This window comes from Penicillium robsamsonii (genome assembly GCF_028829455.1).
Source record: "Penicillium robsamsonii strain IBT 29466 chromosome Unknown utg000007l_segment0_segment0, whole genome shotgun sequence".
NCBI lineage: Eukaryota > Fungi > Ascomycota > Eurotiomycetes > Eurotiales > Aspergillaceae > Penicillium > Penicillium robsamsonii.
In genome coordinates this window covers 1087508-1102226 of record NW_026643225.1, presented here as the reverse complement: position 1 = coordinate 1102226, position 14719 = coordinate 1087508, and the positions used below count along the sequence as shown (strand labels likewise).

The 14719-nt window shown below is 50.5% G+C and overlaps 6 protein-coding genes across 6 annotated transcripts; 1 reads left to right on the top strand and 5 right to left on the bottom strand.

The window, feature by feature from the left end:
- Positions 1–396: 396 nt before the first annotated feature.
- Positions 397–2820, bottom strand: N7447_010700 (uncharacterized protein; the record flags this gene model as incomplete). Its single annotated transcript, XM_057234962.1, has 4 exons — positions 397–1601; positions 1673–1726; positions 1786–2325; positions 2391–2820. 4 exons carry the CDS (start codon positions 2818–2820, stop codon positions 397–399), a joined length of 2229 nt encoding a protein of 742 aa, XP_057081182.1.
- Positions 2821–4306: 1486 nt separating this feature from the next.
- Positions 4307–6424, bottom strand: N7447_010699 (DEAD/DEAH box helicase; the record flags this gene model as incomplete). Its single annotated transcript, XM_057234961.1, has 1 exon — positions 4307–6424. One exon carries the CDS (start codon positions 6422–6424, stop codon positions 4307–4309), a length of 2118 nt encoding a protein of 705 aa, XP_057081181.1.
- An 801-nt stretch (positions 6425–7225) lies between these two features.
- N7447_010698 (peptidylprolyl isomerase) lies at positions 7226–8463 on the bottom strand (the record flags this gene model as incomplete). Its single annotated transcript, XM_057234960.1, has 8 exons — positions 7226–7413; positions 7501–7664; positions 7720–7783; positions 7837–7917; positions 7969–8072; positions 8136–8152; positions 8220–8297; positions 8353–8463. 8 exons carry the CDS (start codon positions 8461–8463, stop codon positions 7226–7228), a joined length of 807 nt encoding a protein of 268 aa, XP_057081180.1.
- Positions 8464–8708: 245 nt separating this feature from the next.
- N7447_010697 (mitochondrial 37S ribosomal protein uS13m) lies at positions 8709–9326 on the top strand (the record flags this gene model as incomplete). Its single annotated transcript, XM_057234959.1, has 4 exons — positions 8709–8711; positions 8774–8818; positions 8902–9168; positions 9271–9326. 4 exons carry the CDS (start codon positions 8709–8711, stop codon positions 9313–9315), a joined length of 360 nt encoding a protein of 119 aa, XP_057081179.1. The 3' UTR covers positions 9316–9326.
- A 534-nt stretch (positions 9327–9860) lies between these two features.
- On the bottom strand, positions 9861–11398 carry N7447_010696 (WD repeat WDR12/YTM1 family ribosome biogenesis protein; the record flags this gene model as incomplete). Its single annotated transcript, XM_057234958.1, has 2 exons — positions 9861–11203; positions 11272–11398. 2 exons carry the CDS (start codon positions 11396–11398, stop codon positions 9861–9863), a joined length of 1470 nt encoding a protein of 489 aa, XP_057081178.1.
- Positions 11399–11595: 197 nt separating this feature from the next.
- On the bottom strand, positions 11596–14257 carry N7447_010695 (uncharacterized protein; the record flags this gene model as incomplete). The annotated part of the gene is made up of 3 exons (XM_057234957.1): positions 11596–12430; positions 12499–14036; positions 14105–14257. The coding sequence occupies 3 exons, from the start codon at positions 14255–14257 to the stop codon at positions 11596–11598; spliced, it is 2526 nt and encodes an 841-aa protein (XP_057081177.1).
- Positions 14258–14719: the final 462 nt, after the last annotated feature.

Genomic DNA, 14719 nt, shown 5'->3' with positions numbered 1-14719 from the left:
CTGAGGTTAATTGAAGTTGGGGAAAGGAAAAAGTACAAAGAGATGAAGTCAACAGATTTGTGCCTTAGGAATCCACTCCGTGCTGTTGGCCACCACACCACTCTAGAGCTTTGTATCCACTCTGAAACCGAACTCCCGTGACTCGTACGAGCTTGTCTGAGGCAATGGGTATAAAATATTGGTAGAATGTAAAGAATCCAAGAAGTGGACAGATGCATAAAAAGAGGAGAAAGAGGGGAATTATCACATGCACATCGAAGTAGTAGCCACTTGTAGGGCTTGGGTGAAATTGACTTGAAATACAATTCCGAAAGGAAATGATACGCCTAGAAAACAGGAACAAAAGAAAGAGTAGATCGTAATACACAAGATTTCAAAAACAAAACGCCAACCCTATTAGTCTTCCATCACGTCGTCTGCATACCTTTCCCCGCGTGGGCCAGCTAGGCCCCTCGGGGCAGGGGACGAGGCTTCATGTCGTGCGTAACCATTGGCGCCTTCATAGGTAGATGAATTTTCGTCACCGTCCACGTCGTCTTCGTCATCCTGATCGTCAGAGAAGTCCCCTTCCTCGTCGGCTCGGAGAGGGGCACCTCCATCATCTTCTTCACCAGAGACTTCGCCAAGGAGTTCGCGGTCGAGATCGTCCAGCTCCCCCTCCATGTAGTCATCGGGTCCGTGCTCCGGGTCCCAGGTTGGGGTACCCATAGCTGATGGCATAGCTCCCAGACCATCAGGGTGGCCCTGACTGCCCTTAGCCTGAGACACTGTGGGTTTCTTGGTAGTGCTAGGAGTGCCTGTTACACCCGTAGACTTGCGCTTGGCAGCAGCACTAGGGCGAGGACGTGGACGGGATCGGTTGTTGGAGTTTCGAACGTCGGCTTCCAGGGCCGCCTTGGCCTGGTATCGCTCCTCGCGCTCCCTCTTGCGATCCTTCTTGGGACCGTTGGCTTCGGTGTAATCCCAACGATCGAGTCGACGGGCAGCTTTTCGCACTACAGAGAGAAAGACGCTTGCGCATTCTCCAAAGTCATCCTCTTCTTCCGGATTCGGGAAGAGACCACCTTTGCCCCACGAGGTTTCTTCGTCATCTGTATCGTAGCCCTCGGGCAGGCCCTGAAGCAAGCGACCGTAGCGTGCGAAAGGAATCTCGCTCTCACGTTTAGCTCGGAGAACGCGGTATGCGTTTGATTTACGTTTAGCCAGCAGATAGTCAATCCTCTGCCGACGATTTTGCTCAACGGCTATCTGGTGCTGTGTGAGGGGCCGCATTCGACGCATAGTGGGTGCTGAAGAAAGCGAAGGCTCGGCAATAAAGCGGTTAAGGACTGGATGGTTGGGGCCCGGGGGAGCGGGGGAAGCATCGGGAGTATGCTCCATCCTTGTTTTCAAGATGAGTCGCTGTTGGCCCACGGCTCGATTAAGTGATGACTCCCGCTTGGCCTGTTTGGGGCGCGGACGAGAGTGACCAGGGGTCATATCATCCTCATCCTCATCCAAGCTGCGTTTAGCAGAAGGGTGGAGAGGGGTGGACATAGCAGAGCCACGACCTCCCATACCAGAGTAGTCTCCTGCGAATGATTCATCGTCAAATCCGTATTCTGCGATTAAAGAAGGTTAGCGTTCTGAGGACATGTATGTATATGGTAGCTATTCGAAATGTCGGGCTCACCTTTCTTGGGTCGCTTGGGAATGCGCGGTAGTGGTTCCTCTTCTTCCAGAATGCCTATACCAATGTCAGTTAAGCCCCATTTTTCAACATTAGTCAGAACTAAGCACACGTACGCTTGCGTTCTAGTCGTTTGGACTCCCCGTATTCCTGTTCCTCTGGTGTATCCAAATTCTCTTCATTGGCTTGTTCCTCTGTCAGGATCTCAAAGGGAGGTACTTTCAAAGGAAGACCCTCAGCACCCTCGCCTTCCACGCCTGGACCAAACGGATTGTTCAGAGCAGCCTCCCGACTGAAGTCACTCTCTAGATACCACCACATCAGCCAGAGGAATGCCCTAGCCCGACTTTGGCTGCTAAGTGTAGATCTCATGACGAGGTCGAAGAAGTCTCGCGGAGGAAAGAAGTGTGTTTCCGACACTTTGGGAGCGTACTGCGCCAGAACAAAAATCAAGTTCACTGGGTTGGTCCGGGGTATATTCTGTCGCTTAATCTTTTCCAAGGTATTCGGTTGGTCTACATCCTCTGAGGCGCCCTTGAGAATGGACTTGAGACGAGGAGCATCCTGCAGCTGCTTATAGGCATTGGAATCCTGATGCGCTTGTAGTGATGGGATCGAGTGGTAGGTTCGGAGTTGAGCACGCATTTCGGGGAAGACTAGAAACCAGAACAATAGTAATTAGCAGGAGATACATTATGCTAGGGCGTAGCTGCAGGCGTACAATTCAGGGTAGTGTTCATGCGACCGAAATTGACCAACAGACAGACCATAGCCATATTGATAGCTGCAGGTTTGTCATTCTGCAGTTTATCCTTCAGAATTTTGCTAGTCTTGCTGCTCCGGGCCATTGCATTGATGTAGACATCCGCGAAGTCCATTCCCTTCTGTCCGTCGGGATATCGCGTAAAAACAGGCGTCTTGTCCTCAAAGACCAGCTTCAGGAACTGGTACTGAATATCTTTGCGCCATAGAGGTATGCCATCATCTTTCTTCAGGTGTCGAATCTTGTTGCCGGAGTAAACGGAACCAATTGTGCCGTTCGCTTGCCGCCTCGTACCGACCGTCGCGCTGGCGGTCATGCCGTGAGACTCGTCCGCAGCTTCGGACACCGCGAAGGACTCATCCATCATGCTGTTTTCGAAATCGGCCATTTTTGGGGGTTATTGGAACCGACAGCAGGTCCGGGATCAGATTCTGGGAGAATCGCAGGTTATAAAGTGAATATGCCCCCTAGGAGGCGGCCGATGAAAGAGGCAGAAGTAAAGCGAAAAAGAAACACAAAGAGAAAGGATAAAAGTGAGAAGGAATGCCAAGTAAAAAAGGGAAAAGGGAAAATGAAGTCCAAAGCCGGAAAATCGAGGAAGAAAGCAGAGCCGAACCTATGAAGGTATAGCTGGTGTGATATCTACCCGTATCAGACCTCACGATTATAAGCACGCGTTTAATATATGTTAACATGTAATGCCACGCACCTGTATTTCAACAAAGTACCATTTTTATATTAACAAATTAATAGTGCATTTATAATCTAGAATCCATATTAATGCTAGTTATATGAACTCTATACTTGAATAAAATACCATTTAGCCTACATGAGTCCTGTACGTTTACTAGAACAATATAATTGGAAACACTTTTCGAAATTGCATTGGATAAGAGAACTTTCCTTCTCGTGGCCATTGAACCCGAGAATTCTTAAGTATACCCCATTCTTTCGACGACAGCATCCTCCGAGGTCCGAGAAAAATGATCAGAATAGACAAGGAAATGAAGCAAAGTGCTCCTATTCGGAGACAATCAGCCTCCACGGACCCGAAAGCAGAGGACATGCGGTTGCAGGTCAAGCCAACGCCATACAGAATGCAAAGAATACCATTTTTTGTTTCGAAACATAGCCGCGCCGCGAGGTGGGACGGCGAGATAACCAGTATCCGAAAAATCCCGGAGAAATAAAGCGCACGTTTTTGTTTTCGAAAGAAAATCGACTGCAGAACGCACGAGGGCAGCAACAGAAACAAATGTCCGCCATGAGATACCGACGCTGTAAAAAGTCTATGCTGCACATGATGAATGCAGCCATAACAACACCGAGAAGATGAATGCGAAGAGAAAAAGAAAACTTTTCGAGATGATGAAAAGTCATCAATCTCCGCTCGGCGCACGCGCGTCACTCGAACGTGTCCCCAGTGGGGATGCTCGAACATAAGGGGTATCTGACGAGAGCGGACATAGGAAAAAAAAGACAACGCATTCTATGATGTTCATGCAGTTTCGATCACAGGTTGCCCGAAGAGAGAGGTGGTGTCTCCCAGGACCACTAAAAGAAGACCGGGCTGCGCGAATGCCTCGTATCCAGACAGGGCGATATTGAAAAGCCATGAATGAAAAACAGCTAAGAGAGGCACGAGAGGAACAACAAAGGAAACCAGATTAAAGCATACGCAAACGGGGAAAATATGAATCTAAAAACAAGCATAGGAAAGTCGTGCAGTCATGACAAAGCCGTCCCTGAGAGATAGCACAGGTAGAAAAGAACTCAGGGACTCAATCTGATCGTATCCGTCAACGAGAGACAAAAGAAAATAAAGCAAGGGAGCCAATCAGACCCGAGGGCATCGTCAAAAGACCACGACTGATTTACCACCAGGAAGATGGGCCGGAAGAGCCGGAGGGGTTGCCGTAGCTGCCACCGCCGCCACCGTAGCCAGCACCACCGCCGCCACCGTAGGCAGGGGCAGCAGCACCGCCGTAGCCACTACCGCCGTAGGAGGGGGCAGCACCACCAGAGCCACCGTAGCCGCCGGCACCGCCGAAGCCACCACCCATGCCGCCAGGGATACGACGCACATCACGAGTGGCAGCAGCGCCACGGCCACGGCCACCACCACCACGGCCACGGCCGCTGCTGAATCCGCTGCCTTCGCGGGCAATGCTCTCCAGGAAAGCGGGAACCTCCTGGTGGGCCTCCTTCAGGAGCTCGAGCAAGTCACGAACAACACCACGGTTGCCACGGTTGAAGAAAGCAGTGGCGATACCGGTGTTACCGGCACGACCAGTACGACCAATGCGGTGAACATAGTCATCAATGTCAGTAGGGAGATCGTAGTTGATGACGTGGGTCACGTTAGGAATATCCAGACCACGAGCAGCAACGGCAGTGGCAACCAGAATGGGGCAGCGACCGTTACGGAAGAGCTCAAGAGCACGCTCACGCTCACGTTGGGTACGATCACCGTGAATGGCGGTCGCAGGGAAACGCTGGTTAATGAGGAAATCGGATAGCGAGTCGGCCATGCGCTTTGTCTCAACGAAAATCAGAGTGAGACCAGTGCTGCCGTGGGTGTGAAGAATGTCCAGCAGGACAGAGCGCTTGTCGGCATCCTCGACGTACTCGACCTTCTGGGTGATGTTCTCCGAAGTACTTCCGACACGACCAACGGACAAGAAGATGTAGTCCTTGAGGAAATCACGAGCAAGCATTTGGATATCGCGAGGGAAGGTGGCTGAGAACATGAGAGTCTGGCGGTCGTCAACACCGGGCATATCTTCACCCTCGACAATGCGGCGAATTTGGGGCTCAAAACCCATGTCCAGCATGCGATCAGCCTCGTCAAGGACGAGGTACTTGATGTTAGCCAGGGAGATACGGCCACGCTCAATGAGATCAACCAGACGACCGGGGGTGGCAACGAGGAGATCGCAACCACGCTCGATCTGACGAAGCTGAGAGCCAATGTCTGCACCACCGTACACAACACAGGGGCGAACCCACGAGCGGTAAGCGAATTTGCGGGCCTCCTCGAAGATCTGAGAGACCAATTCACGAGTGGGAGCAAGAATGAGGGAGGTGGGGTAAGCCTTGCGCTGGCGGCCGTAGCTGAACTGACCACCACCACCACCCTGGACAGGGGCGGCAGAAGGACCGTTCTGGAAAGCCTGAGAAAGGATAGGGAAGAGGAAACCACCAGTCTTTCCGGAACCAGTCTGGGCGCAGGCCATAAGATCACGGCCGTTCATGACGATGGGGACGGAGTATTTCTGAACGGGAGTAGGAATGACATAACTGGCCAGTTTGATGTTGGCAATCAGGTGGTCGTCCAGAGGGGGGTTAGTGAACTGGGTAACGGGCTCTGGGACATCATTTCCGGAGGCCTCGACGGGAATATCATCGTAGTTGGAGAAGTTGATTCCAGTCTGCTGCTTGCTGGGGTCATTGGGAACACCGAACAGCTCGCGCTCTAGGCGAGCATTGGCTGGACCGGGAACGTGCTTGCCATCGCGCCACTGGCCATCACCGGAGCCACGACCTTGTGCGGAGCTACCACCACCGCTGTAGCCGCCGCTGCTGCCACCACCGTAAGAGGATCCTGGGTTTCCGTAAGCATTGGGATTGAAGGGCCGGAGTTGTCCGTCAGGGGTCCAGCTGGTCATACCGTTCGCGGGGCCACGAGGGCTGAAGTTAGGAGCATTTGCGTTGGCCCAGTTGCCGCCAGCGTCACTAGAAGACACAAAATCAGTTGCTGCATTATGAAATCCAGTCTTTTGGGTACTGTACCGAGGACCACCGAAGCCAGGTCCAGGGGGAGGAGCATCGGCGCTAGCACTGGGAACGGGGCCGGAGGCGGGACCAGAACCGGGACCACGCTGGCGAAGGTGAGGAGGAATGTAGGCAGCACGGCCAACAGGGGCGTTACCCTGGGGGGCGTGCTGAGACTCGTTGAGGGAAAGGTTTCCCATTTGCAAACCGTCGGCCATTTCTGCGGTAAATGTCTGTTGCAGAGTAAGAGTTAAAGCTGTCCAATGTCGACCGAAGCAGGTGAAGGATATTGCGTACAGTTTTTTTCTGCTTCACCGGGAAAGATTCGTTCGTCGTAGATAAAGCGCAAGTGATCTGGAAAAGATACTTGCAGAGAAGAAGAAATCCACGTAAAGTGTACCTTTAGAAAGAAGAGAGAGAGACGGTGAAAAGATCAAATTGCTTTTCTGTTTGACTCGATAAGAAAAAAAAGATCGAGTGACAAGCAAGAAAGCTCAGAAAAAAAACCCAGAGAATATGGAAAATGCAAATCTCCCGAATCTAAGAACTCTAGAGAGAAGAAAAGAGAGAGTAGTGAAAAAGGGATGATGGAGAGGGGTTGAATCAAGAGAGAAGAGAACGGGTGGATGAAGTCTGTGGGAAGGAGGCAACAAAAGTTGGAGAGTTGGGGCGCTGTGTGGCTATTGGAGGTACCTCAGAGGAACCTAATTTATAGTGTGACTATCCGCCTAACAGAAGTACCTATCAAGTACTTACCGCCACTGAAGAAATTTCTACTCGCCAGTTGCTGCTCGCGGGCGGTCTGGATGCCTTGTCTGACTAAGACAAGAGGCGATCCACTCAGAAACCTTTTGATCTGACTGGATGATTTGCCAGAGTCCACCAAACTATATCACCACCCTACGTGACCAGGGTAACATTATCGAGTTATGATGATGAGAAATCGTCGGAAATGTAAATCCAGGGCTTTAGAGAGGGTGGAAAGGTCCACAAATAATGTATAATTGATCTAACATCACTTATGCACCGTACTGTTCTTTCTCTTGCTGTTGCTGCTGGCCACGCCGACGGGCAATCAAGGTACCCACAACGGCGACTAGGACGAAGAAAATCACGGCCGGCTGTAGGGAGTAAGATGGTGTGGTGGCTGTGGGAGTCTCGGGAGTCTCGGAAAGCTTGTCGGTGATACCCGGCTGTTGGTCGAGTTCTTAAGATATCCAACATCAGCCCTTCCGACTAGCAGCAGAGAAAACATCGCGCAGACAGTCACCTGTCTAGAGCTCATCGCGGCTACCTTTGTCCTCAGTCTCAGGCTCAATCTCGAGCTCACCGCTCTTCACGATCTTAACCGCCAGCTTGGGCTTGTCGCCGGAACCCTTGGGAACGTTCTGGATCTTGTCGACAATCTCGTAGCCCTCAAGGACCTCGCCGAAGACGACATGGCGGCCATCGAGCCAACTGAGTGGTGTCAGTTAGTTAGTGCACTAAAGGAATCACTCCACGAGATACGAACGAGGTGACAGCAGTGGTGATAAAGAATTGAGAGCCGTTGGTGTCCTTGCCGGCGTTGGCCATGCCTAAGAATAATCAGATGTCTGTGAGTTTGAATCAAAGAAGTCGAAATGCCTACTCAGTTGGCCCTTCTTGGTGTGGCGCAGCTTGAAGTTCTCATCCTTGAACTTGTTGCCGTAGATCGACTTTCCGCCAGTGCCTGGATACACTTAGTATAATGCAATCTAGCATACTTCAGATGTTTACAAACCATCGCCCTTGGTGAAGTCACCACCCTGAATCATGAAATCCTTGATAACACGGTGGAAGGTAGAGTCCTGGTAGCCAAAGCCCTTCTCGCCAGTGGCCAGAGCGCTAGAAGTGGGTTAGCATATGCAGGATAAACGTTGAAGACGTTGATATAGAAGTTCACCATACCGGAAGTTCTCAGCGGTCTATACGAAAAACAATGTCAGCAATAGTTCTCAATTGCTCATTATTCCATAGTAAAGTTCAACGAACCTCAGGGACGGTCTTGCCGTACAAGCCCATCACAATGCGACCAAGGGGCTCATCTCCATGCTGAATGTCGAAGTAGACCTGTTATCAATAATCAGTACCGCGTGTACATAGACCGACATAAAACATCAATCACCTTAGAAGTAATCTTAGGGCCGCGAGGCTCCTTGGATGCTTCGGCCTGAACCAGCGCAAAGCCGACGGCGAAGACCAAGAAAAGAGAGACGAAAAGATTCCGGAAATACATGCTTGCTAATTGCCACTGCTCTCGTAGGATACAGTGAAAGGGGAAGATGAAGCAATTGGGAGGGGAAGAAGGCCAGCTTGCAATGGCGTGCGGAGAATAGACGGGTTAGTGCCGTGAAATTCAGGCACCAAATAACTCCGGAAAAACGTTAGCGTTGGCGGAGGATTTCTCCCGGAGTTCAACGAGAGCAACAAGTGACGGCTCAATACGATTGTCAGGACACCAGCCAGCCAACACAGTTCAAGATGGTATGATACCTACCGTCAATATATAATATATCTCCCAAAGAAAATCTGCTAAAGCATCTTAGGTTTTCATTCTTGGTGTCAACTTCCCCGAGCGGAACCTGCTCAAGGCAAGCCGACCCTCACGATTGCGCCCGCAACTTCGATATCCCAGCCCAATTGATCCTCAACTAACTTGCATTGAATGCAACAGAAATCCCTCGAGACCTTCTTTGGAATTGGCGCCAACAGCTCTGGCCGCCTCATGGCCCGCTTCAACATCCACCCGACCTGCCGCGTCGGCGAGCTAGCCAACAAGCAGGTCCTCGACCTTACGGCTGTGCTGTCCGATATGAAAATTGAGAACGATCTGCGCAGAGAAGTTCTGAACGATATCAAGCGCATGAAAGAGACCGGAACGTATCGCGGCCGACGTCATGCGCTGGGCTTGCCTGTGAGGGGACAGCGGACACGGACTCAAGTGGGTTTCCCTTTTTCCCCCTTATGCTCTCTTGATATGTCAGCTTGTGCTGCTATATTTTAAAGGGACAATGCAATTTCATGGCTAATGAAATCTCAATAGATCAAAACTCCTGTCAAATTGAACCGCATGGAGCGCAGACTATAAAGTTGGTGTCGTGTTCGATTGTTACTTTTAAGGGATTGTCTCACTATTTTGCGTGAGAGGCATGGATTTGGCGTTTTATTGATTCCTGGCACTCAACCTTTGCCTGTTTGTATGTGATGGAACCCTCTGTGGATGTATTATAGGCTAGACATAAACCCGAGGTGAATGAAAGCTTCAAAACAAAACTACATTGCAGGTTATACATAGAAAAGTCGTTTTCATAAATTAAACTATGTTGCATGAAACTGAGAAGGTGGAGAAAATATCTTTAAAAAAAGACATAACTAAAACAGAATATCTGAGAAGACCTCTAAAAAAAACCACCGAAAAGATATCACAAGACCGCATAAGCGGCCAATTATTCTTGAATGTACATATGTATATGTACGACAAAGTCTTAGTACCTGTTAGGTTACAGTTTGATATATATCCAATTCTGAGCTAAAGATATACGGGAAGATGGAAAAGTAAGTAGGAAAAAAAATATGTGTAAGTCTAAACTTTTGCCCTCAACCAAGTGTTAAACGCCAGGCCCATATGTGCACTCATGCCTGCGAAGACAGCACGCCTTCGCCGCGGTTGATTTGGATCCGCTTATCCTCACCCGCGCTGACAATGCCCACCGTCTTGTCCCAGCACACGCTGAACACCTTGACACCTTCACCGCCAACCCGCTTGCTATCCGACTTACCCTCCTCCTCGAGGCTCTTCCGGGTAATCGAGTAAACACTCTCGCCAACAACACCTTCCTTGTCGGTCTTGGTGGACCGGATATCCCAAATTCTGCATGTGCCGTCGTGGCTACCGCTAATGAGACCATATGTGCTGTGGGGGTCACGGGCCAAGCTCACAACAGCGTTGGTGTGGCCTCGGAGAGTCATGGCAGCCACAGTTGTGGCAGATGCACGGGGATCAATCAGAGTGATATGACGAGCGGCAGTACCGGCAGCCAAGAGGCTGAGTTCGGGGAGGTGCTCGAGCGAGAGGAGCGAGTGTGATGTGGTGCGAGTATCAACCAGAGCACCGGTGACCAAATCCCAGGTCCGTAGGGAGTGATCCCATGAGGCGGAGTAACCAACGGTAGCATCTTTTCCATCGAAAATAGCAGCAGAGACAGGTGCTGTGTGAGCTGACAGAAGGGCCAGAGGACCACGCTGTGGTGTGCTGACGGATGTGTTCAGCTTGCGGCGCTTCGTGTTTCGAGCATTGCTGGAAGGAAGCAAGTTCTCAGGTGCTGCCGGAGCATCAGCCTTCTTAGTTGACCAGAATCCAACATTGTTGTCTGCCGAACCAGTCAACAGACGGTTGGACTTGGCGTGAACAGCTAGTGACTCGATCCCAGCCTTGTGACCGTACAGCTCTAGCTGAGGAGAAATTTTTCCAGTGAAACCACCCTCACCCTCGGTATACTTCCACAATCGGACCGTGCGATCAAGACCTGCCGATGCGATCTGGTTCGGGGAAACGAACTTAGCAGCTCTGATAGAGGCGGTGTGACCACCATCGGCAGCGGCAGGAGAGGTTGCGATAGTCTCAGATGACATATTCCAGATCCGAAGCAGACCATCATAACTTCCTGATAGGATTCTTTCCTGGCCCGGGGTGAAAGTCGCACCTGAAGCCCAGGATGCAGCAGGTGAAGTCGTGGAAAGGACGTCTGTCGCGCTAACCCAGTCATCGTGCTGGAACGAGGCGATGTGCAGGGGGGGAATCAAAGCTCGAACATATTCAATCTCGAGTGTCGTCTCAGCAGAGATACCGTTGTCGACCAAATATTCATCAATCGAGGTCCGCAAAAAAGTTCCATTGATTAAAAACTCAAATGGAATGGGCTTTTCGCTTGAAAGAAGGTTGTTCACAAGTGTCGACAGCGCATATCGTCGAAGCCCTTTTTAAAGGAAAGGTCAGTACTTCATACTACCATTTATGATTTTTGATCGGCAACGGGTCTCTCACCAGTAGGAACAAGAATTGGGCCGGTGCTTTCAGGCAGAGCAATATCCTCCTGCTGGCTGATAAGCTGCACTCGAACTTGTCTCTGCGCAGACTCTGCCGCAGCAGAAGTGACCAAATCTTCACTCATTGTAAATCGTTTAAATTGCTGCTGATGTTGCAGATGGAATCTTTTTTGGTGGCTGTCGCATTTTCGGCGGGTGAGGAAAAAATACGGTGACCCGTGCGGCACACTAGCGCAGAGCGCGGAGATGGCTCCACTTGGTCTACATAGTTGATTGCAATACAGTGCAGCTTTATGATATATCTGGTGAATAAATTATATTTCTATTGCATGAATGGCATTTGTCCTCTTGGGGCTCTTCGAATCTCCGAAATAGCACGTCGCCGGTGATCAGACTCTGCAAACAGGGCCTCGATCAGATCAATCACTTCCTCAGCAGAGAACTCCAAGCCCAGCTCTCCTTCGAGCCAAAGGAATTTGATATCTGCGAGGGAGCTCTCCAGGATGTTGATCATGTATTGGAAACGGAGCCAGCTCGGAACGTAGATGGCAGTGACGGGCAATGCTTCGGCATCACCATCTGTCTCAGGCCTGAAGAGGTCCTCCAATCTTGAGAGTTGGTTACAAAAGGAGACGAGTTGCCGTGACTGATCCTCTGAGATATCACCCAAATCTTCGATGTCGATGACCACCTTGTTGATCACGGTAGACAAGAGAGATCCAACTGACTGGAGCAGCGCGGAATGAGACAGTATGGGCTGCCATTCCTTGTAAACATCGCGAATGCGGTCGACGGTTGCGCTAACAGAATTCTCACAGTCGGCCTTGAATGGCTGCTCAGAGCATTGTGCAAATCCTTGGGCTCCGTCAAGCAGATCAGTGACGATCGTGCGCTGCGTCTGCATCTCTTTGCTATACGCAAGTTTGCCAAATTTTTCCAAAGCTTCAACATCGGGCTGAAGTCTGGAGAGATCATGTTCCTCGACCAGTTTCCGGATTTCCTCGGCAAGGTACAGACTATCATTATAAAGGTACATCTGCCCTGAATTAAGCTTCAGCGAATAGAACGTGGATGATGTAGCTTTGAACATAGCCAAGATCAAGGTTGGCAGGGCAAGAAGACCAGCACCAGAAGAAGCGACGCGGGAATTGGCATGGCTGAGCTCTAGTTAGTTTGAGGCCGAAAAATAAATTGAAGAAAGCATGATCAGGATGGTATGACTTACGCAGGCTGCAAAATATCCTTGGAATCGGTGATTTGCTGCTGAACGACCCCAAGAACAGACTCGGGGATATCGGTGATTGTGAAGACTTCCTTCAAGGTGACCACTTTCGGTGATACAAATCTAGTTGCATCCTTCTTGTCGGTTGGTTTTGTCGCTGCCGTATTCTGGGGCTGTGAAGGCTTATTATCGACTTCATGATCATCTTCATCCTCATCGCCCCAACCCCAGGCATCATCAGCGTCATCCTCTTCCGTAGAAGCAGCTGTGTCTGGTTTGGCCTGATCGGGAGTGTCCTCGGTCTCCTCATCATCAAGACCCCACGCACTGACGTCTTCCTCTTCTTCCTCGGGCTTTGTCGTTTCTGCTTTCTTGGACTCATCTTCTTTATCGTCATCCCAGTCCGCGTCCCAGTCATCATGGCCTTCATTCTCCAATAGAGCACCCTCGGCCTGAGAAACCTTTTCCTTTTCAATTCGTTCGACCTGTTTCGTTGTTCCCTGACTGGCGGCAAGGACTTTGCGAACGCTATCGAGCGAGTCGACTCTACGCCGAGTCAACCACAGGCGTGGAGCTTGGTTGACCCATGAGATGAGTTCTTCTTGGCCAGTCCAACCCCAAGAACCTATTTGTTTGGTGAACTGTAAAACATGGTTCAGGATGTTCTCAAACTCGGCGAGGCCACCTAGATCGGTGGGGATCGCAGGGGACAACCACTCGGATATCGCCTTGGAGGAGATAGTCACAATGAACGATTCAGAGAAAGTTGCGGACACCGATGGCGGTAGATTTTGTCGTAAGTAGCCTAAAACGCTGGAGAGGCGATCCAAAGTCTCCAATGCAGTTGCCTTGGAGGCCTCGGGCTCAATGCGAATGCTAGTCCCCGTGACCACCACGCCATGGCTGGTTCCATCAGGGTGAGGTAGCAAGATCGGGTTTACGATCGCAGACAGGAGATCCTTTTGTAGTTTCGCATTAGCAGATGTGAGTATATCCAGTCGGGCCAGTGATGTAATAGTGCTCTCAAGAGAATCTGCATCTGCATTTGCACTGGAGACGTGGAATTCGCCTTGTTGTCGGTCAACTTTCAATTGATCAGCCCAGCGTGAACGGAGCGCCTCGACAATCTCCGATCGCAGCAGTGACACCTCGTCGGAGAGTATACCCATCACATTTGTATTGGTAAAGAAGGCATCCTTTCCAACAGCTGCGTCGGTAGACTCCAATTTCTCAATGGCGGTGGTGATCTGCCCATTTCTGAGGGCAGCTCGCCCTGCTTCCAGCTGCTGGCACAGACGGTGCACCTCCTCTAGGGTACCCGCTACGGCCTGATTGAAGGCAATCTCCGTCTCGACCAAGGCGACCTTTGCCCTCGCATCCTCAACTTTCGCCTGCAGGGGTTCGGTATGCTCATGCTGCGCGACTATTTCTCGCGCAGTCAATCTTGAGCGTTCGATGTCGGCGTGAAGTTGTTTCGCTTGGATAATCCAGTCATCGGCGTCGAAGGTGGTATTCTCGCGACTCAAGGAGCTAATTTCATTCTAATCAAGTAAAGCAGCGCTGGTCAGTAATCACCGACGGGTGTATACTAACATGGGAGATCCCATACCTCTACCTGCTCACGCGCCTTCGATATAAGCTCGAGTTCCTTGGCCAGAGCAGCTGCCGGGAACTTACCGGCAACTACGCTCTCCTCGGGATACGTGCCCTCGGTGACGAAGCCTAGCACTGCCTGGCACAGCTCCTCAGTACTTCCTGGCATGATGCCAACTTTTCCAGCTAAAATGAATCAGAAATTATCAGGGAACACAAGCCTCGGAGCCTCGGAAATAGATGGACACGTAAAGGAAGTGCCGAGCTATCAACAACCCGTGACTTTGGGCGTCACCGCCCCCACGTGGTATATACTGTATGCTTCGCTATAGAGCTCTAAATTCACTAGGATTTTGTTACTATAAATCCTTTGAATGTGACTGGTTGCAAATAATTTGAAATCTAATATTTCTCTTCTTTGTTATATAAATTCTTTCACTTGCCCGCTTTGTAAGGAAAACGGGAGATTCTTCCCCAACCTTGAAAACTCCGGGTCCAACACACTTTTGAAGATATCTCAGACTCACCGTGTCTCGAATTCTCCCAAGTTTGAGTCGGACAAGTACGTGTTTCCTGTAAGTCAATGTGAATTGCGATCTCAGTTCTTATTGCCTATAAAGGGGTATCAACC